The sequence below is a fragment of the Artemia sp. Qi Xiang Cuo genome, chromosome 14 (assembly GCF_049724085.1).
Source record: "Artemia sp. Qi Xiang Cuo chromosome 14, ASM4972408v1, whole genome shotgun sequence".
In the NCBI taxonomy this organism is placed as follows: domain Eukaryota; kingdom Metazoa; phylum Arthropoda; class Branchiopoda; order Anostraca; family Artemiidae; genus Artemia; species Artemia sp. Qi Xiang Cuo.
In genome coordinates, this window is record NC_142807.1 from 38,791,970 (window position 1) to 38,816,340 (window position 24,371).

The 24,371-nt window shown below is 34.0% G+C and overlaps 1 protein-coding gene across 3 annotated transcripts in view; it reads right to left on the reverse strand.

The window, feature by feature from the left end:
• The window catches only part of Aldh-III (Aldehyde dehydrogenase type III), a 110,586-nt gene that overhangs the window by 47,527 nt on the left and 38,688 nt on the right, over nucleotides 1-24,371 (reverse strand). For 2 of the 3 annotated variants that reach the window (XM_089100611.1, XM_089100608.1), the window contains exons 1-4: nucleotides 17,444-17,518; nucleotides 13,772-13,915; nucleotides 11,076-11,171; nucleotides 5,196-5,417 (exon numbers count right to left, since the gene is read on the reverse strand). In XM_089100611.1, coding sequence (XP_088956737.1) covers nucleotides 5,196-5,417; nucleotides 11,076-11,171; nucleotides 13,772-13,915; nucleotides 17,444-17,503 — 522 coding nt within the window. In that variant the 5' untranslated portion in view covers nucleotides 17,504-17,518. Of the gene's footprint in view, nucleotides 1-5,195; nucleotides 5,418-11,075; nucleotides 11,172-13,771; nucleotides 13,916-17,443; nucleotides 17,519-24,371 lie in introns of those variants that run through there. The other variant, XM_089100610.1, reaches the window with a different exon arrangement.

Consider the following 24,371-nt stretch of genomic DNA (forward strand, 5'->3'; position numbering starts at 1 on the left):
TTTTACAGCATGAGTAACAGTTACAAGATTTTACCTAGCCACCCTAATCAAGTTTGGTATTAGACATATATCTGATACAACAGTTGACTTTTATTAATAATCCGTTTCCAAATATCCGACTTAAAAACAACCAATGAAAAACATATTCAAAAGTTAGTCCCGTGTAAGGAAACTAAAATTCCTTTTCATCAGTAGTATAGCTAACAAGACCACAAAGAAAAGACCTGACACTGTATTCTGGCATTGTTTAACGGTAGAAAACAAACCCAAAATGAACATTTCCGCGTCGACAAAATAGCAAAGTTAAAATATAGCCTAGAATAAGAAAAAATTCGAAGTTCTATCCTTATCAGCTTCTTTATCAATATAACAAAACATTTGCTTATTAATAGTCAGACACGTTTCGCCTGTTTCCGAAGTTGTATCCGCGGTTAACCCCCTCCAAGATAAAGCTCTACACACGTTCCCAAACAGACGACCCGTCTCTTCACAGACAACAAATAAGTTTCGTCAATGGCACGGAAGTAGACAAGGAGGGAGGGCCTCTGGGCACGCCCCTCCCTGAAATTTTAAATATTCTCGAATTTCGGGCACTTCTTATTCAAATTATTAAATAAAGATTTTTTTATTCCCCCCTCCCCAAAAAAGGACAAATTCATGCCTACATGCCCGGTCAAGCAATAGCGATTATTTCCTGATTATTCAATTGACCCATTTCATAGTAGGGGGGCTAACTAAGTCCTACAGCTGGAAGCAAATTACTGTATACAACTTTGGTTATCCAGATTGAAGAGATTTGAAGAACTAGCTTTAATTGAAAAAAAAAGAAAAAAATGTGATTGTTTCTTTTTTTTGTGAAAAACTGAATAAGACAATGGGATTGTTTTAAGAATCGGAAAAATTCATTTGATTCCGATTCTTTGAATAAACACAAAAAAAAAATCAGACGACACATTTTACAAACTAATTCAATTGAGAAGTGCCAAGAAGAAGAATGGAGACTATCACTCTCCATAATCCTCCTTAAGGCTTGAATTTCTTTTATAATTTGTTGAAAACGAGATATATTTTGAACAGTATTGTTTGCATCATTAAAAATTGAAAGAACTAATTAAGAGCAAAATTGGGACCTTTTTAAATAATTAAAAAGCTAGTCGAACTTCCAGGACAAAAAACACTAATGTTCTCAAAGTGGAGAATGACATTAAAACCTAACGCTTCCAGAAATCACATATATAATACCATTAAGACCCTAAACATCTAAAAATTATCCTTAATTTTAGGGGGCTCCCATCTGCTGCTCTTTATGCAAGAATTTAATTTACCAAAAACTATCCAATCAATCGGCTTGGTTAGTAAAATTATAAATATTTCAGCAATTACAAAATTAAATGTCCTTTTTATCAGTTAATCATTTTCTGTAAATCACAAGTTCAATTCTTGCATTAACCGACATGCAATTTGCCTTATGGTGTATGTATAAAACAAAAAACTGTGGGTTTAGGGTGTAGAGCCCTGATATTTCTTTACGCTTCACGTCTCAACGTCTTTTTGTGCTTTCATGACAGAAAACTTTGTTTTCTTTTTAATAATAGCTAAGCAGTTAGGCTATACACAAAGTAGCCAAATATTTGCAGTTAAAGACTTCGAACACCCTTGTGGGAACAAATAGGTTTTTTTTTTGGGGGGGGGGCTTCAAAAATCCTGAATACTAATTTTGGTCGCAATCAAGCACCATTTGTGAAATACGTGCTCACCCTGTTTAAATTTTGCCCACCCATAGTCTTGAAATCGATACAATCAGAAAGCTTTGAATACAAACTGGGTTTTAAATCATGTAGGCTGCATACTTCTAAGGACATTCGAATCGCAATTTCAGACTCATAAAACCCAACAATCAAACATATAGACTTCGAAGGAAATGAAAGATTATTTATAATTTGGACTGGCGGAGAGTTGTGAAGATAATCCATTACTAAAATGAGCATTTGCACCTCTTTTAAATTACGTATTCGAAAGAAGTAACAACAAGGAATTTTTGCTCCGTTTTTTTCTAATTACTGGATTTAAAAACGATTTTTTGCTGTTTCACTTTGCGTTAGTATTTGAAGGAGTCCGACTTCGTACACATTTCTTTTCTTTTCTGGCCATGAAATAATATTAGACTTCCCCTACTCTTTTCTATTGACAGCTCTAAATATTCTTATCAGTTCAAATCCCGTATCAGACTGAGTAACGTCCGTTATTTACATTCGCTATCTTCCCCAGCTAAGGTTTAACTCTGATACAATAAACTATAAAAAGACTCTTGGAATCCCATTCAATCGGTAATAAAAAAAAAAAATCCTGAATAAATTATATAATGAACTTCATTCGATCGTTTTCAACGACTAAAATGATTTTCCAGTAGTACATACAAATTCATACACAAAAAAATCTCAAACTGCGGGAAGATAAAACAGCTATTTTTCCTGATAATAATACCCGTGCCACATCATAGTCACATCTACCAATCAGAAAAGCCAAAAGTCATGGATGATGTGACAGTTTTCATGATTTAGGCGTTACAGATTTATTCAAGAAGAAGAACACTTAAATTGCAAAAGACTAGTTTAAAGAGTTTGCACGAACAGCAATTTACTTTCAACTGTTCTTTACTAATACTAAGTCTTCTTAATTTTTGTCAGATTCCTCTCCCAGATAGAAAAACCGCTGGTTCTAAGTTTCCATCTTTTCTAGTTTTAAAAATTATGCCTTAAAACTTCACTCTGATTAATCAGTCAAGAAATTTATGTTTGAAAGTTGAACAATGTTCAACTCAAGAAATTACGAACGGGAAACGTAATTGGCGCTGTAGTCGTTCGTGATTTTAATTTTATCAACAAGCGTGACGATAATGTGGCACGGCCATAATGTATTTGTTCTCGCAAATATTTAAACGTTAGCATAAAAACAGGATTAACACTGACCCAAAAAACAAAAAGCAGACAGGTTGATCCAATAATTACTAGAATAAAGAAAACCCAACAAGGCTGCAAGCAAACTGAAGTCTCATCTTCATGCAGCTTCTAATCTAATTGTAAGCAGTAACTCGATTTCAGCTTTCTAAGAAGTAAGTAACTTTGGTAGGTTTTCAAACATCATGTCTTTGACCTCAAAGTCAAAGTGTTTATCCGGATTAAACTACTGAAAAGGTCAACAAGGCAAAGATAATATTTTACCAAAAAAATCCTAGGGAGAAAAACAAATCACTAAAACTACAGGTAGCAGTGCCCGTTATAAATAATTGCGACTATCACAGGCTTTTCAAAACTATTTTAGACTAGCGTAGATATTCATATCCGACACCATAAAGACTACCACGGTTCAGGAAGCAAACTTACTTCTAAATTTTCCTGTATTGACCCAATGTCAACCAAAGAATGGTCCTTTAACTCAAGAATAGTATCCCAAGTGTTCCCAGACTAATCATTTTTGAAGAAGGGCGTTTAATTGAATGCAATATAAGCATTATTACTGTTGCCAGAATTTAAACAGAAAAGCGAGAAAAAAAACATGAAATTTTTGCAACAATAGATAAATCAAAAGAAATACCTTTTTATGTTGGTTCTTCATATATAAAATTAATTAATTATAAAGTCACCCATTAAAAGCTAGCCATCCCAAAAATTCAAATGATTTTATTTAAAATTCACACCATCAGATTAAGCATATTAGAGAACCCCAGAGTACATGTTCAGGCTCCTATCTGCAAAGACGTGGAATTTTGCATTTTTTTATTTTAGAAGAAAGATCATAGATGCAGGTTTTTTTCCAGGGGGGATCTTATCAAACCAATGGCCCTAGAAGATCGGGAGAAGGCTCATTCAAACGGAAATCCAAAGTTCTAATGCCATTTTTAAGTGACCAAAAAGATTGGAGTGAACTAACCGCCCTCTCACACCCTTTTTCCCTCAAAGACATCCGATCAAAATTTTGAGATAGCGATTTTAATTGAGCAGGGCTGAAATGTCAAATAACTATACCATCGGGGATAACTTAACCCCCCTAGTCCCTGGGGAAAGAGCTATAAGCTAAACAATTTGCCCATTGTCCAAATACAGCATTTGCTACAGAGAAATATACAGAATTTTTTAGGAGGGAATTGGCTGCAACAGGAACTTTCCGTTGAGAAGAGGGTTTCCGGGGAGAATTTTCCAAGGAAAGAGGGAAGGGGATTTCCTGGCATCACTTGAAAAACGGTCATTAAATTAAATAATTTTTTTTTTAATTGCAAGTAAGGTGCAACATTAAAACTTACAACGAACAGAAATTATTTCGTATGTTAGGGGGGCTGTCCCTTCCTCCGCCCTCACTCTTTATGCTGAAGTTGGACTTTTTGTGAAGATTCTTTAAGAATGTGCTAAAACGGAAGGACTGTTGAATTTTTTAAAGTATTTTTAAAGGAATTTAAGATTTTAGCGTAAACAGCAAGGGTTGAGGATAGGGCAGCACCCCTCATATACGGAACAATTTCTGTTCAGTTTAAATTTTTATGTTGCTCTTTACTTTTAGCTGATTTTTTTTATTTAATTGCAATATAGAAGGAGATCGCAACAAGGTTTATCCCAGGAAGTAATCGCAAAACTTCTTTAAGGAAGTTTCAAACGATTTATGGGAATAAAAGCTAAATAACAATTGCCAAAAGCTGAAGCCTATCACCAAGATGTTGATAGCGCAACGAATCTGGCTAGAAAATAGGATAAGAGTCAACTTTAAGCTTCAAATGAGGCGGGATAAAGGAAGAGTCCAGCTTGCCTGCATGAGGAGGTTTAACACCACCGAGTTTGCTATAGTGAACAAAAATTGGTTCGTCGCTTCGAAAAAAAAAAAAAAAAAAGAACGATTTTTTCAAGTAACATGCTTCACAAAACCAGTCTCATCAAGCGCTTGGTTTATGCAACCGCTAAACCTTCGCTTGAAGGTATCAACATTTGCCTTCATTAAAACCTTAATTTGTCTTGAATACCACATATAAAAAATTATTAGACAAGTTCAAACATTGCATTGAAATTTCAAGAAAGCTTAAAAAAAAATAAATAGAATACAAAATAGAGGAATCTTGGTTTCCAAGATATGAAACATACTTGAAATTAAGGAAGAAATAAGGGCAAGAGGAAAAAAAAAGTCGTAAATATTCTCAATATGGCATGTACCTGATCCAAATATTTCGGCAGATATTCTTCAAGCAGCTTGGCAGTATTTGAAGATACTTCTGAGGGTTTGATGATGACACAATTCCCAGCAGCAATCGCAGCTGCTGCAGGCATCATAGTCAGTTGAACTGGATAATTCCATGATCCAATAACAAGGACAACTCCATATGGATCTTTCACAATAATAGGCTCTTCCATCATTGTCACAATCGTTTTTGAGACCTAGCAGAGATTATTAGAATCTTATTAACTGTGACGGCTACTGAATACCACACAGTTCTGCATTATCTATTAGGGTACTCGTCAATGGATTCTCTTTTAAGGAAGGGGGGGGGGTACCTAAGCCTCAAAATATATGTGGATGAATATAAGATTAAACGCGCATTATACTTACTGAGGGAGCGAGTGTTCACCGTTTATTGTGGAGACGGTCATTCATTTCGGATAATTATACTTATTTTCAAAAACCAAATATACGTAATGAGCTCAATTCTCAAAATATTGTTCAGCAAAGGCTGAATTTTGACTTAAAGAGTCGGGATTGAAGGGTGGTAGCCCTCCTCACATTAAAGGTAACCTTGGTAAGGCATTAACAACGAACGGAAATTACACATAGAACAGAAGTTTGTTTTTCAAATGCAAGTAAAGAGCAACATCAAAACATAGAGGCAACAAAAGTATCCTGCATATGAGCAGGCTACCCCCTCCCCCTCTTAACGCCAGTTTTATGGTGCCAAGCCGAGGCATTTATGTGTGCAGCAAATGTAGTTAATGGATAACTGCATGTATTGTTTGCCGATTGCCTTGTAAATATAAAACATTTCAATTGAAAATTTTATTGTTTAAAGCAAATGCATGTCAATAAGCTGTTCCATTCTTGGGGTATTGTGGAAACTACTTTTTATCCCATTTCAATTACCCTTATGCTTGAGTAGTCGTTCTTAAAGCACAGAGGACAAAAATCAATTTTTAGCGTAAAGAGGGCGGAGGACCAAGGAGGGCCAGCCCCTCTAATAAACTGAATAATACCTGTTCATTTTAAGTTTTAATATTGCTCTTTATATTCATTCGAATTTTTTTACTATTATTTAATAATCAATCTAAATCAAAATGGGCTCAACTCATCAGTAAAACGAAGTCCATCCAAGACTCAAAAAGGTCTTAAATTAGAACCTGATAGAACGGCAGCGTGGCCTTCATAGTTACTTGCATCAACCACACGGGAGCCTTTCAGACCCAACGCTGGCCTAAGAGCCTACTTACGTTGCAAATAATATTAATCAAACAATAACAATATCATTTTACACCACAATCAAATACCAGAATAAAAAAAAAATTTGTCACTATAAATAAGTGTAACTTAGATGGTGAAAAAGCTTAAGCTCAAAATACATTAAGGCCCTAAATCACATTGGCGTCAATTCACAAAAATCTAAGGGAGAGCAAAATGTATTTTTCAAAACATATAGGGGGAAATCATCGCTTTATTTTTGATTTTTATATAAAATACCGAAGACATTTTTGAATGAAAATATGCCCCACCCCCTCCAAAAAAGAAGGTATTTTTGGAAATCTAGGATGGACTAAAATCTAAGTGGGGGAGGGGGCATATGCCCCCTCACTGATGCCATAGCTTAATGGCAGGTATTTAGCCGATGACATAGTTTTCGCCCAGTGGCAGTTGGGTGAGTGTTGAACAAATCTCGATAAAACATACATTGATTTCGCTAAACAAAATTACATTTTAGCGGCAACTACGCGTGTTACAGGTTTGAGATTTTAGACTAAAAGTCCCAGCCTGAACAAAACCAAGTCACCCAAGGACCGCTATTAGTGTTGTTCTCATTATTTACCATTTATTGCTATATTCTGATTAGTTAGCGAGACGCCATAAGCAATATGTGCATCTTCTGCATTAAATAAGCATTTTGAACCTGTTTTAGAAGAAATGTTTCGCAACATACCCGAACAGTTGCGAACGAGTAAATATGAGAAGCTGCCTCAAAGCAAGGAAGCGAGGAAGTTTAATTTTTAGGTATACACGTATGAAAATTAAAAACACCTGGGACAATGAACATGACAATGAAATTTGTCTGTTTGAATAGGTTAAGTGGAAGCTTACACAAGCATATATATCTTGATAAATTAGGAATTTGACTTTTAATATAAAAGAGCTCCATATGGAGTTTTTAAGGGGTAGAAGGCGCCAAATCTAAAAAAAAGCTTGGGTTAAATATCAATAGCTAAAGTCATATGGTACCAAACAGCTTAAGAAAGAGTAGAATTCTGTTAAAGGTGGTAATTTTCTATGGGATCGAAGGCCATATCCAGGGGGGTAGGGCGTTTGCCCCCCCCCTTCCTCCCCTCCAAAAAAATGTCCGACTCGTAAAAACGTAACAAAAATGAATATAAACAAATTTTTGATGCGTTTCTTAAAGTTTTTTGTTAATCCTCCCCCAAAAATTCCCTTTGTACATCCCCCCCCTCCACCAAAAAATCCTAGATACGACGATGATGGGAACCAACAAATTGTCATTGATTGAATTTTAATAAACGAAAAAACGTTTTAATCAACTGTCTTTGATTATTTATTTTCATTGTTCAGCGTGGCAACACTGAGGTAAATGTGGCACTGCCCTAAAAATTAAAACATTCTGAAACAACTAAATGAAGGCTTAAGAAGTAGCAGTTTCCAGGTATGAGCAGACCTACAATAGGTCCTGTGGGAGGGGGGCATTTTTTTTATCTTGGTGTCCTCGGTACTTCAAATGATTATTAGCAGACTACCGTAAATATCCAAGTTGAAAATCTATGTTTTCTCAACTAGCATCTTTGCTATTATTTAGCAAGGTTTCATTATTGAAAATTTAACAGGTTTTTTAAAGATTTCAGAGCTTGAACCCTGACAATATATATTCATTTCTTTCTAATTTTCTCGAATTTACCACAGCCACAAACAAATAATTCAGCAAATAATGTACAAAAAAATAATTCTTAATTCCAGATTAAACACACACAAAATTATTTAAGTGAGGGGGGACACAAGCTAAAAAAAAAAAAAAAAAATCAAGGCAAATTAGATGGATACCGTAAGAAACTATACGAAAAACAGTAAAGTCTCAAGTTTTTATCGAAAAGGAGGGGCCCAACATCCCTTTCCACCCCTTCGCACTTGCCAGAAACAAATGTTTGCATTGAAGGAATTTCAAGGGTTTAAAAAGCCAAATTCAGTTTTCATAAATCGAAGGTCTGTACTTAAGAAAATATAGATAAGTTTACTAATTTCAGTAGTCGCCGTATATACTAGCAACGCCAAGGAGACAGGGTATCAGTAGAGGAGGGGGTGTTACTCCGATCACGCACCCCTGCTGCCACCTATAACTTTTTTAACACCATATATGAGCACGAGACCCACGGGGTGTATGGTTTTTGTCAATGAGAATTTGAAAAACAGGAATTTTGTCAATTTTATGTATGTTTTCTTGGATGGTTATGTGTGTTGGTCGATTTATTTGATGTTCTTCATGGATGTTTAATTGTTTTTTTCAGTGAGAATTTGAAAAACATGAACTTTGTCACATTTATGGATGTAGTGGAAATATTACTTAATTTTGAAAAAAAAAATTATGTCTCCCTGTAATAAAAGATTTGTCGATGGCTGAACCAAGCGAAACATTTTTTTTCCATTTTAACTTTTCACACCTGATTTTAATATTTTATCTGTTGCATAATTAGTAATTATTTCACAAGAAAAAATCTTTTTTTTTTCATCAATTAGTTTCAGCGTTAAATTGTGAGAGAATTTTGACAGAGGAATGAAAGATATTATTGAAAGACAGAGGAATTAAAGATATTATTGTATTATTGATTTATTTGTAAATTGTTAAGTAAATCCCATCCCTATCTCCGTGAGTCGTTAGTTAAGCTATGTATGTTTTTTTTTTTTTTTTGATTTCTTCTTTAAATTTATTTTAAATTTTGTTATATTCTTATCAAATTTTCTTTTCTTTTTGAAGCTATGTTAGCGGGAAGTGTAATTTTTTTCCCCTATTGTTTGAAAAAGGAGACATTACGAGATTCCTCTCTTCTCCTTCGTATAAAATTTATGTATATGTTTTTGTTAAATAAAGTCAAGTCAAGTCAAGTCATATAGGCGAAATATCAGCGCCGTTTAAGTTTTTATCTTTTCTTTTTACTGGCCGTAGTCCCGTTTGTTTGTTCTTAGTTGAGATTTCTCTCTTTGATGTTCTTTGACAGGGGAAGGTGGTATTGGTTAAAATAGATTCAATAGGTATACAATCTTACCCCCCCCCCCCCACCCCAAAAAAAGAAGTCAAAACTTTCCGATTTTCAAACATTTATCATGTAAATTCACCTCCCATTGGGGTTTTACAAATCTATGGTGTATAATATTTGGGCATTCATTATCGATATTTATGCTCGATCCATATATAGGTGGGGGAAGTGGTGTGTAGTGAAGAGATTCCAGGTTAGAGACACCCTAGGTCGTTTTCTATTATTAGTGGGTCCTCTGCGATTGCTGTCTCGGTCTCACAGATTACTTTAGGGTATAGTGCACTCAGGGGCGCCCTTGGGGGGGGGGAAGTTGCCCCCCCCCAATTACGCGGAGAAAAAATTATATATCCCATGCCCCTTGACATCCGGATATGGACCACTCTCCCCCCCCCCCCAATAAAAATTCTGGAGATTTGCCCCTGACTGCACTCATTTGAACACATTATGTAAATACACAGATTTCTTATTGCATAGATAAATTAAATATGGCCATTAAAAAAGGTATAGAATCAACATTCAGTTATTATGAATTATAAGTTACAAGTATGATTTGCAATTTCTGTTGAGGCAACAGGAAAATAGTTTGTGCATTCTCAGGGTGGCGAACGCTGTTCACATTACCACATTCATTTAATGAAACACACAAGCATAGCTATTTTGGACCAGTACGCAAGCAAACTGATCCAAAATATTGATATTTGGGTGTTATGCAAATGAAACTTGTGAACTATGCTCGCCACCCTGACCCAGCTACCAAAATAGTACATGCATCAATGTCTCTGAAACGCTTTGCATGATCGAGGTGGAATTTTCCGAGCATTGAGGGAGGAGGGGAGAGGGACAAAGGGAACTAAATTTTGTGTTTAGAGAGAGGGAGTGAGGAACTCCCCCCACCTAAAAAATCAATTAACCTAAACGGTTTAGCACAAGTCCCTATGGGACTTTCAATTTATTCATGGTAAAAGTAGCAAGGTAAATCAAAAGCTACTGTGTGTTGCCAGTTATCAAAATAGCTTATTGGTAATATCTCAGGAACAGCTGCGGCTATCAATTTAGGAATTTCATTTAATGTTGGGAGGGAGCAATGGGAACGTGAAAGACGATATGGGTGGACAAAGGACAGCTACAAATTGTATATATCTCTCATCATTACAAAAGTATACACGCTATTAACAGCTAACATGTATTCTAGCAAAACAAAAATAAATTGTGTTAGCTTTTGGAATGGCTAAAGGAGAACTACCTGAACAGCTGGGTCTATTGATTTGAATCTTTCCCTTATGGGAACGGTTGGATATAAGGACTTGGAAGATACTTCCTAGTCATCTGGCTGGAAAGACAGGCTGAGAACGGAGGGGCTATATGATTTCGCACTTTTGACTTTTATCGAGCTCTATTTTTTGTAGAAGATAGTATCTAGAACCAAGAAAATACTAACCACCAAAGAAAGCTTTGAAAAAAATTGAGAGGGGTGGGGGGGCAATAAAATCGCCAGCTCAAGACTGACGCTCAAAAATATCCCCTTAAAATAACCAAACAAAGTGTACACTTTTCTGAAAAATTTGACAACGGATGAAACTTTACCTTCTCGGGTTTAGCCCATTCTGCAACATTATTCAATAGTTGTTCTACATCTTGTTTTGTGACCTCCAGTTCTACTAGCTTCGCTTCAAGGTTCGGCTAGAAAGAGTAAACGAATGATAAACTATTGCTTTAGTTACAGTCTAATTACTTGATAAACTCCTTTAATCATTAAATATTTAAAATTGAACCACATATAACTGTAGATAAGAAACACCTTTTTCTAGCATTAATTTAAAAAAAAAAAGCTTTTCCGAGGAAAGTAAAGAGAGAAGTTGAAACTTAAAACAAACAAAAGTTATTACTTCACAGCCTATCTAATATATATCAATAAAAATAGTAAAAATGAACCGACTTAATATGTTTGCCTATGTTTCTAGGATTATAGAAAACTAGCACTTTACTAAAAACAGAAAACTAATTAGGAATTTTGGTAGAGTAAGAGAAAACCAATTAAGGACACTTTTTACAGTATAAAAATAGAGCATTTTAGAATTGTTGCTTTATTTTTTTCGTCTTATTTCACTTACGCGCAATGGCTCAGTCCAATGACTGGCTCTCGTTTTCTTCATGATCTACCAAGAATGTCGTTGCAAACCATGAACTGGATGACCTCTATTCCCTTTTGAATCAAAATGCTTGACAAAGTACCTTCATGGGACATGCTTTTAAAAATGAGTGCATCACATTTACAAAAACAGTGAAATTATCTGAAAAATAATCATATAGAAGGGACAAAACCGGGATTAAAAAAAAATAAGCAAAAATCGAACGCAGCACACTCTTATTTGAAGTACAGCACTGTACTAATAGGACCACGCCTCTAATAATCTAATTTGATATATTGGTGTTTGTACCTTAATTGCGTAGCTTTTTAAGGGGGCCTGGAGGAGGAACATACGGGATGTATTCATGCAGACCTCCAGTTGAGGGTTTTGGACAATAATTATTACAATGACACCGTTTTATACCTCCAAGCTTTTCCACTTAAGAAGTGACACCAAAAGTGTTGTTTTTAGTGCTATATCACACTTACGGATGGTAGGCATATAATTGATAAAAATCATGCAGATATGAGCAATGGCTTTCAAATGAGCCATTAAAAGTCACTCTAAAAAGTTCCGGTAGCCCATTGGCCCCAGCTTTTCCACTTGAGACATGGCACCAAAAGTGTAATTTTTAGTGCCATATGGCAATTGCAGATGCTGGAATTTATAAAAAGTACGTAGACAGGAGAAATAACTTTTGAATTAGCCATTAAGCATCTCTCTATGATGCCTGGTAAATCGCTAGTCCTGAAAAAAAAAGAAAAAAAAAGAAGAAAAAACAGAGACAGATCAGCGCTACCCAGGAAAAAAAAGTGATTTTCCTTGTTGTTCCAGGTGGGGGACTGTAATTTCCCGGTAGAAAATTTTCAACTATGCTGATTCCAATGGTACACTTTTCATTTTGACCTGACGCCATTTTCGAGGGGCTTCAGGGTTTTTTTTTCGAAATCACCATATATTTCTTTTTGCAATAAACTTCTACTATTAAGACGAGCCGAAATAATAGTTACAATCCTGAATCAGTGTCAGATGGAAATTTTTTTCACTAGGTAGTTTTTTCTAAACGCATTTTTCAACTTTTGGTTAATATGGGCTGTGGTTCGCTCTTTTCTAGGTTGCAGCTACCGCTGCAACCATGATTTTCATTCAATCATAAGTACAAACCCCTACTAAAATATCTGCAGTAACTAAAATGAAGAATCGATTCAGAAAGGATTCCTCTTCCTCGCTAATCTTGGAAAAAACTTTAAAGATATAAATTTGTGAATCGTATTATACATTATGCCATTTTACAAGTTAGGTAGAAATATAATTTTTGAGGAACATATTACCAAAAAATTTGTGTCCTGTTTATCAAAATATTTGTCCTTGCTATGTAAATGGTGGATATTCTTTCATATCGTAGCGTCAATTCCCAAAAATTTAGGGAGGGGAAGGGTAAAATGTATTTGACAAAATCTAGAAAGGGCATATTTGTCATTTGAGAATACCAAAGAGACGTTTTTAATGAAAATATCCTCCACAAAAAAAAAATTAAAAATCTGGGGATGGAAAAAAAAATCTAAGTGGAAAAGTGCCCCTGTCTCCCAATTGACACCACTGCTTACATTTCTTTACAACTTTCACACAATTGGGGACTTGACAGAAAAGATAAAAGAAATAGACAACACCAACAGCTTTTTGTGTATTTAAAAAGTGAACATTATAATCTATGAAAACAGAATAACGTCATATTTTATTCTGTTAGCAAACTATTATGACATATCACCTGTGATGATTTAGAAGGTGTTAAAGTACGGGATACAAATATGCCATCAGAGGGGAAAATTGAAAAATTATCTTCGAGTTTTTCAATAACAGGAGTTTTTTTTACAGGTTGCTTACAGGAGCAAGGAACATTTCTTATCCCTTCAAGATATGGAAAAACAATTCTGAATTTAACAGGTTTATTTTTCCATCTATTTGTCAACCGAGAACAGAACACATAACAGAAAAAAACACATCTTACGAATCAAATCAGATGATGGGAAAAGTGCATGATAAATTTAGAATGTTTGGGGGCTAAAATTCCAAAACAAGGAAATCATAGCACCTTTAAAATTGCCACCACCAACATGCATGAAAAAAATTTCAACAAGTAAACAAAATCACCTTTCTCAAGTCCTTGTAGACAGCATCCAAAATCTTTTCTGCGTTCTCATTGTAAAATTTGAGCAGATTTTTTAACTGCTGAATCCTAAACTGCACGTTCTTTGTTTTCCCAGATGCAAATGAATTTCGGACTGACGACACAACCTAGGAAAAAAGAATAGTTAGGGAAAAAAGTTACACAGCTTCATGCTTTACCATTTGCACAAATTAACAAACACCTTATGATAAAGTTTTCCATTACATGACCCTTTTTTCGTGTCATCCTGGCTGCATAAAAAAGCGTAACTTCAACGGAACAACTAAAGTGACAGAAAGGATGGGATTCAGTGAGGGACTTGCTACCCGTCACAAATTAATGACATACATCTGAAAGTAAATTCACCCTAAAAAGTACTATTAGCAATTTGTCAGATAATGCGAACAAATATGCGCTTTGATTCCTACTTTTAGTGTTCAGGAATATAATTCTAGTGTTCAGGAGTATAATGCTACCTATTTTACTATTTTTAATCATGAGAGCAATTGGCTTTTACTTTTATTTATAAAACATTAATAAGAAAAATGTGGTGATTGTAGTATTTCTTCAATACCACAAATCGTATTCTTTAAAGTTTTGACAATATTTTATTTATTAATGCAGAAAAAAGTGAAAATATTTTGATTTCAGTAAAGTGCAAATTATGTTCTGGTCTTGAGAAAGCATGGGGGTTGTCAGTCCTATTCATGTTAATATCTGCTCGTTTTGAGTTTGAATCGTTTATTTACTTTAATTTCTGTTCAATTATTTATTGATGGTGATTTGTGGTAGTTTTATGCTTGGAAGATTATTTGGACTTATTTCTACTCATTTTTCGTTTAATGGAGCTCTTTACTTTTATTTTAAAAACTTATTTTGTGCAAAAAGTGTTTTAAATTAGTTTCTATTCGTTTTTTATTGACAGCCTTTTTCATGGAAAAAGAAGATATTATTTTATCTTTCGGGGTTTTTTTTCTATGAGAATCCATATTTTGGCTTGTTATTTGTATGTTGGAGAAATTTTTTCAACAATTTTTAATCCTGACACAAATAGTGTTGTTTAATTTAGTTTTATAACCTCCTCAAGTTTACCAGAAAAATAAAACTGGGCACACTTACCCCCTTTTGAATGAGTAAAATTGTAAGAGCAGAAGTAGCAATAGTAGTAGCCCAGGGAGTTTCAACTTAATACCTCCAGTCGTTCTTGAGATATTGCTGAGATGTCTTATTTGCAACCAGCATACACTTTCGACTCTTAAAGAGGGCATTAGAACTTTCAATTTCCAATCAAATGAGCCCCTTTCAAAGTTTCTACGACAACTCCTTCTGTACAGAGTGCCCCGGTCAATAAAAAATAAATAGGCTAATACACTGCGCCCACATTGCTGTTTACTTAGGCTATGGTATTGTACTGCCTACGATTAAAGTTTTTTTTAGTTTTTCGTTTAAATGTAATTACATTTGAGATTATTTTTCACAAAACTGAGAAAAAAGGAATTCTAACCTGGAATTCAAATTACCCAGAACTGAGAGAAAAAAAGACAAAAAAAAACAAAAAACTGGTGCATGTTTATTTGTCCTTTAGGATTATAAAGAGTAAAAAAATAAAAAAATACAATATTACCTAAGATTAACCCAGCAAAAAGAAACAGGTAAGGAGGAGGCAGGGTTTATCAATATGATAAACCCTAGTCTGTTGATCTTTAATTAAAATCAAGTAGTTGCAGGCATAAAGCCATGGCTAATTGTGGAAAAAAGCCAAGACAGATAGTCCAGGTGAGAGGCAAATCTGGCATAAGCACTGTTTAGGACAGTATAAAATTATGTCATTTCACTTGTTGATAGATAAGTCTATCATCCATCCCTCCATACATCATTCCTAGGGCAGAACTAAGGTAGATAGTCATAGAACTCAGGGGTGAAAGATTGGATTGATTTTGGGTTGACGCATGCTGGAGTATGTTCACTGGACTTATATGCAAAATGGGGGACTGAGTTTGCTTGGACTCAAAGGCAAACTAGTGACCTAAGCCTAATAGGCTTGGCTACTTGTAGTCTAAAGGTGGAATACCATGTCATAGGATAAAAAACTGAGAGACAAAAAAAGAAGAACTGGTGCATGTTTATTTGTCTTTTAAGATTATAAAGAGTAGAAAAAAATAACAAAAAAACAAAACAAAAAAACAAACAATATTACCTAAGACTAAGCCAGCAAAAAGAAACAGGTAAGGAGGAGGCATGGTTTATCAATATGAGGCAATGTTTCTCCTGCATATACAGCTGCTGTACATCAAATACACAAAAAGCGCGGACAAGAGTAAGTATGTCACGTCATGGCCAATAAACTAGAAGCTATTTTCTTTAAGCTAGCCTACTACAAAGGACTTTGGTTTGTTACAAGGGCTTTGGTGGATGAATTGAATATCCTTCGATTCTTGCAGCTACATTTTTGCTCAAAAACAGCCATTTTTTCGTTTTGTCTTTGATATGTATGACGGTTTGATGACTGCAGTGCAATATTTCAGCTGACCAGTTGGAAAACCCACGTGTTGAAAACAACAAGGAGCTTCCTATCCAATCCATTGTTTGTGACTTTGTTGTCTGTGCTTTAATGGATGGGATGAACTAAATTTACATTAACATGCAAACAAGCAATGCATGCAAGAAAGCCGTTCTTAAACATAAATTTATGGTAATGAATGTAGGCCTGTCAGGTTCAACACATAGTAACAAAAAGTACACTTTGCATGATATACCATTCATTTAGAAATAGAAATCAGGTGTAAAATCACATTAATCATCTTGAAAAGCAGTTGTAATGGTTCATGAACCAAGCATTAAGGCTGAGGAGCTATCCAAAAAGAGGTCATGTAAAATGCATAAACAGTTAAAATGTATTTGACCTTGTTAGGATAAAGTGTATTGAAAGTCAAAAACAGACTAGGCTACACACACAGAAACATGGGAAATCTAATATAAGGTTTCAACAATCATTACTATAACAAGAATAGAATAACATTTAAATGGACAAACTAAGATTTTCTTTTAATTAAAGACATGTGCAAGATCTACTAATTACTTCTGTTGATTTACTCTGTGAGATATCTGGAAGAAGCAACTAGATATCCCCAAAATCTCCAAAAGTAGAAAGCCCTTGATACCAGCTGAACAACTGCATCAAATGATCACTCTCATCTTTGCAAAGAGGAGAACTAGGCCTGTCCCCTGTACCCCTGTTATTATTATTATCAAATCTCTTAAATTTTGTAGCTTTCAATAAGTGAGATATCTGACTGGTATATTAAACTTGGGATAAAACCTTGCCCATATACTAACTTAACACGCCTGTAGAATTTTAACGTTAGGAATTCTTCACATACTCACTCTATTTCTTAATCATTTGTACCTGCATCATTACCTGTTAATATAACGTAACCCTTGGCTGTGCCATATCAGGGCCTATTAAAAAAAAAAACGATAGGCATCCAACTAACCATAATTATATGTTGCTATTCAGCTCTGAAGATTGATCCTGAGTAAACCTGTCCCCCTCACAAAAAATTGCAAAGTTGTTATTCAACCCATCTCCCCACACACAAAATATCCTCTAATGCTCCCACCTCCTTCAAGGAGATGGCACAAATAAGGACACTTACACAATTTTTATGATGTCTTATTCCTTTCTTCGTGTCTTCATCAAATTTTTCTTTCTTCATTGTATCTTCTCTCTAATTCTAGTAGCGTTTCCATTTGAAATCAAAACAATTTCTTAGGCTAAAATGTGTGAGCAAATATACCAAAACACGTCAATGATTGGTTAGGACAAGGAGGCTTATGAAATAAGTTCTTTTTATTTTGAAACAGAAAAAACATCCAATTCATCAAGTTATGTGAATAAAGCTTTAATAACTGTCAACATTTCGGATGATTGATGTTTTTGGTAAAGCTGCCGTTCTAAGTAGTAGGCTTTCAGATATTAAAAAAAATAAGCTTCCTCCATTCAATTGTCTAGAAAGTATATATTTTTCATAGTGCTTGTCTTTTCTTATGTTTTACTCTGCTATTTACATTTTTGTAATTAGTGGGTTATAAATAAAATAATAATAATAATCAATACGAGAAGTTGCCGAACAGCACTCAATAACATAAGATAGAATTGGAATATATGGGCTCAGGCACACAAGGAGTAATTTTTTTTTTTTTGGAGGAGGATCTGAAAACAATGAAAACAGGAGATTTATACAAAAAATAAAAAAAAGATGGAGAAAATTGCCAAAATCCTAGAGTTTTAAGGGAAGACCCCCCCCCCTCTGCACAGTACTAATAATGACCCAAAGAATGGATATAGCAAGTAATTTGTATGAAGTGTATACAATCCGCCTATTGGAGTTTAGAAATCGACTTTGGAAATATGTTTAGAAATGAAACCCCCTATTCAAAGAAAACTCTCTTACTAAGAATCAAAATATTGTTTAAGATCCATTTAAGAGAATCTCTTGATTCATCACTAAGAGTCTAGACTTCAAGTACCAATCCTTAATTTCATGTAAGCCTATCATAGACAGCGCAATAGCGCTGCCTAAGTAAAGAACGATGTTACCACAATGTATTATTTATTTATATTTTTTTTTTTGGTTTTAGATCAGGGGACTTTGTATCGAAGGAGCTGTCGTAAAAACTTCGAAAAGGGCTCATTCAACTAGAAATTCGAAAGTGGAAAATAGCCGAAAGTGGTTGCAAGGCAACTAACACCCCTTCTACATCCAAAATTTCACCAAACACATCCAATAAAAATTTTGAGATAACCATTTTGTTTAACGTAGTTTGGAAATTACATCTTTGAGGAGGACACTCCCGCCACAACCCTCAGGACAAGGGTTGTAAAGTAATGTCCTGGTGGCATATAAGGTTTTTATAGAAAGCGTTGTCGCAGAAACTTCAGAAAGGGCTCATTCAATTGGAAATTCAAAAGGCTAGTGGCCTTTTTAATATTCGAAAGTGATTGGAGGGCAACTAACCCTCCTCTCACGCCCACCATTTCCCCAAACACATCCAATCCAAATTTTGAGAGAGCCATTTTGTTCAACGTAGTTGAAAGTTCCAGATATTAAGTCATTAAGGATGACAAATCCTCCACACCCCTGAGGGCAAGGGTTGTAAGTTATGCCCCGGGGGCAAAAATGGTTGTATAGATAGCGTTGTCGTATAAACTTCAAAAAGGGCTAACTCGATTGGAAATTGAAAGAGCTAGTGGCCTTTTTAATGGTCGAAATTAATTAAAGGGCAACTAGCCCTCCTCTAATGCCCACCATTTCTTCAAACACATCCAATCCAAATTTTGAGATAGTCAGTTTGTTCGACACTAGTTGAAAGTTCTTGAAGTTAGGTCTTTGAGGAAGACACCCCCCCCCCCCACAGCCCTAAGGGTAAGGGTTCTAAGTTATGCCCTGGGGGCATATAGTTTTTATAGAAAGGGATTTTTGTAGAATCTTGAAAAAGGGCTCATTTGATTGGAAATTGAAAGGGCCAGTGCACTTTTTAATAGTGGAAAGCGATTTGAGGGCAACTAACCCCTCTCTCACGCCAACCATTTCCCCAAACACGTTCTGAAATTGTTATTGAAGTTGAATTTATATGGGAAACAAAAAAAAGAGACAGTATTAACCAAGTTCAGTCTTCTTTGGAGAGGAAGGAGCGAGGGAAAACATTTCAAAATGTGGTCATTAAGGACAAGAAAATGACACCAATCAAGAGCGGTGCCCAAGTAAATATGATATCATAGGCAGCGCAATCAAGCTGCCTAAGTAAAGAACGATGTTGCCACAATGTATTATTTATTTATTTTGATTTTGGCCAGGGCAGTTTGCATCGAAGTTGTTGAAGAAACTTCAAAAAGGGCGCATTCGATTGGAATGGCTAGTGCCCTTTTTAATAGTTGAAAGTGATTGGACGGCAACTAACACCCCTTCCAAGCCCACCATTTCCCCAAACACATCCAATAAAAATTTTGGGATAGCCATTTTGTTCAACGTAGTTGATTTAAAAAAAAATTAAGTTTTTAAAGAGGACACTCCCCCCGCAGCCCTCAGGGCAAGGGTTTTGAAGTTTCTAAAACCACGCTTTCTATAAGAACCTTATATGCCCCCAGGGCATAACTAACAACCCTTCACCCCGAGGGCTTAGGGCAACTAACCCCTCTCTCACGCCCATCTTTTATGCCCTGGGGGCATATAAGGTTAGTAGTAGTATGTTACCTTATACTTTGCTTGATGCCCTATGAATGACAGTGCTATTTGCTTGATGCTCTACACCTTTTCAAAGAGAGTGAGTATCCCCTCACAATGTCGTATGGATTTGCTTAATGCCCTAGGAATCATAGTGATATTTGCTTGCAGTACGTTCCTTGGTACCTTTCCAAGCAAAGCGATCAAATACGTTTTGGAACTATGCTTGAGATTGTGTAATGCCATCAGACTGGTTTCGTTTCACGGGTTCATTAATAGAACAACTAATGGTTTTTGAAAGGGTAATTACTTGCAAGTTCAATAACCAAATTAAACTTCCGATGGTTAAGAATGCGTAACGGGTAATTAAAAAATGAGGAATGGAATACTATAGTTAGAAAGGTTTTAAGTTGAAAAGTGTACCATTTGCGTAAAAATAACTCTATTTGCGAATTTTTTTTTAAGAAAAGGTATTTGCGAAAAGGTATTCCGTTGGTTAAGAATGCGTCACGGGTAATTAAAGAATGAGGAATGGAATGCATCAACAATACAAAGAATATGCTTAATTACATAATGGATTTGACGCCTAAAAGAGACATTGGTACAAAGTATTCAATAGCTTAATTGGCTTTATATCATTTTGCGTAAAAGCTATCTCTACTTGCGAAAAAGGGTATAGCATTTGCGAATTGGACTGTATGAACGATATTAACTTTTTATTGAATAATAGGGATGTGAATGATCCTAATTAGTGATCGGATCGTATGAAGGTGGGGAAAAAGGGTTAAACTGATTAGCAGTTAAGGTAACCCCTCTGGTTTGTTAACTCATAGCTTATTTATTATAAATTTGGAATACCATCAATCTATGAAAATGGTTAACAATGATAAAATAGCCTTGTGACTTGACCTAGCTTTACTTCTTCGATGTGTTCTGTATAATGGTGTTTGAAAAGTGTTGTCAATTTAAAATAGTCTAACGTTATAGTATACTAAATAGTTAATACTAATAGAGATGTAGATGGCAAGAAAATAATTTAAATGATGAAACTCAGAAAAATCCTTAGAATTCAGTACAAATCAAGTGTTTAGGTATATATGAGTACGAACCGTCAAGGATGATAAGCACCAATGGCCCTAAGCACCAGGGACTTCAACCCCCAAAGGTCCCCTATCCCCAGACTCCAAAGCACCCCTCCCCCCAACTTTTTGGCCCCCCTCCCCCCATTTTTTGATTTTTTTAAGTTTTTTTTTCAACTTTTTTATTATTATTTTTTTTTAAACATGAAGTATTTTTTCGACTTTTTTTTACCTCTATTAGAATGACGTAAAATATACTTAAAACATAAGAAATTCACATTTAATATTTTGCAACTTCAAAATGGGGAGGATATAGATATGTGTGTCGCGAGTTTCACTATTAGAAAAATAATGTTTGTAGTGACCATTTTTTTTACATTTTTTTCAACGTTTTTTTTACATCAATCATATCAGAAAAATAGAATGACACTTTTAATTTAAATTTTAAAACTTATTCTTGTGCATACCATACTCCTATTGATGAGGACTGATGGTTCTCATTCAATATTTTTTCGTGAAAAAAAAACTATTTTTTTAACTAATTTTTTTTGGACTTCAAAATTAGTCAACTTTTTTTATAACATGGTATTTTTTCAACTTTTTTTTACATCTCTAAATCATATCAGAAAAATAGAATGATACTTTTGAATTAAATTTTTAAACATATTCTTGTGCAAATCCATACTCCTATTGATGAGGACTGATGATTCTCATTCAATATTTTTTGATGAAGAACAAGCTATTTTTTTACTAATTTTTTTTTACTTAGAAATTATTCAACTTTCTTTCTTTTTTATTTTTTTTATTTTTGAACATGGTATTTATTTAAACTTTTTTTTACATCTCTAAATCATATCTGAAAAATAGAATGACACTTTTGATTTAAATTTTAAAAGATATTCTTGTGCATACCCATACTCCTATTGATGAGGACTGATGGTTCTCATTCAATATTTTTTCATGAAAAACAAACTTTTTTTAACTACATTTTTTTTGGACTTCGAAATTATTCAATTTTTTTTTATCTCTAAATCATATCAGAAAAATAGAATGACACTTTATATTTAAATTTTAAAACATATGCTTGTGCATACCCATACTCCTATTGATGAAGACTGATGGTTCTCATTCAATATTTTTTCAAGAAAAACAAACCATTTTTTTTAAATAAATTTTTTTGGACTTTGAAATTATTCAACTTTTTTTCATTTTTTAACATGGTATTTTTTTCAACTTTTTTTTACATCTCTAAATCATATCAGAACAATAGAATGACACTTTTGATTTAAATTTTCAAACATATTCTTGTGCATATCCATACTCCTAGTGATGAGGACTGATGGTTCTCATTCAATATTTTTTCATGAAAAACACCTCTTTTTTAACTAAGTTTTTTTGGACTTTGAAATTATTCAACTTTTTTTTACATCTATAAATCATATAAAAAAATAGAATGACACTTTTGATTTAAATTTTAAAACATATTGTTGTGCATACCCATTATCCTATTGATGAAGGCTGATGGTTCTCATTCAATATTTTTTCATGAAAAACAAACTATTTTTTTAACTAAATTTTTTTTGGACTTCAAATTATTCACCTTTTTTAATTTTTTTTATTTTTTAACATGTTATTAAAAAAAAATTTTTACATCTCTAAATCATATAAAAAAAATAGAATGACACTTTTGATTTAAATTTTAAAACATATTCTTGTGCATACTCATACTCCTATTGATGAGGACTGAAGGTTCTCATTCAATATTTTTTCATGAAAAACAAACTATTTTTTTGCCAGATACATCGGATAAAATTGACAAAATCTAGATATCAGACTGAATAAATGCTTTATCAACACCCTTTAACGGATATGTCGGATAAAATAGACAAAATCTAAGTATCAGAGTGATTAAATTCTATAAAAACATCCTTTTCTCGGATACATAGGATAAAATTGACAAAATCTAAGTGTTAGAGTGAATAATTTTTTTTATCAACATCCTTTGCCAGATACATCGGATAAAATTGGCAAAATCTAAGTGTCAGAGTGAATAATTTTTTTTCTTATCAACATTCTTTGTCAGAAACATCGAATAAAATTGACAAAATGTAAATATCAGAGTGATTAAATTCCATATCAACACCCCAATCTCGGATACATGGGATAAAATTGACAAAATCTAAGTATCAGAGTGAATAAATGCTTTATCAACATCCTTTTCTCAGATACATGGGGTAAAATTGACAAAATCGAAGTGTCGGAGTGAATAATTTTTTTAATCAACATCCTTTGCCAGATACATCGGATAAAATTGACAAAATCTAAGTGTCAGAGTTAATAATTTTTTTTTCTTATCAACATCCTTTGTCAGACACATCGAATAAAATTGACAAAATGTAAATATCAGAGTGAATAAATACTTTATCAACATCCTTTATCAAATATGTCGGATAAAATTGACTAAATCTAAGTATCAGTGTGATTGAAATCTAAGTATCAGGGTGATTAAATTCCATATCAACAGCCCTTTCTCGGATACATGGGACAAAATTGACAAAATCTAAGCATCAGAGTGAATAAATGCTTTATCAAATCCTTTTCTCGGATACATAGGATAAAATTGACAAAATCTAAGCATCAGATTGATTAAATGCTTTATCAGCATCCTTTGTCGGATATGACGGATAAAATTGACAAAATCTAAGTGTCAGAGTGAATAAATTTTTTTATCAGCATCCTTTGTCATATACTTTGAATATAATTCACAAAATCTAAGTATCAGAGTGAATAAATGTTTTATCGGCATCCTTTGTCGGATATCTCGGATAAAATCTAAGTATCAGAGTTATTAAATTCTATATCAACATCCAATTCTCGGATACATGGGATAAAATTGCCAAAACCTAAGTATCAGAGTGAATATTTGTTTTATCAACATCTTTTATCTGTTACAATGAATATAACTGACAAAATCAAAATCTAAGTATTGTGAAAAAATTTTAAGTAAGTAAGGAACAAACTATTTCTTGAATTCACCTCTAGAATACACAATAAAGAAATTTAATTCAGGAAATTATGAAAAAAATTGAACAAATTCTTTATTAACATTCTTTATCGATTGAATTCGCTTCCATAGACATACTTTGTCAGATACAGCGAATAAAATTGACAAAATGTAAATATTAGAGTGAATAAATACTTTATCAACATCCTTTATCGGATATGTCAGATAAAATTGACAAAAGCTAAGTATCAGCGTGATTAAAATTTAAGTATCAGAG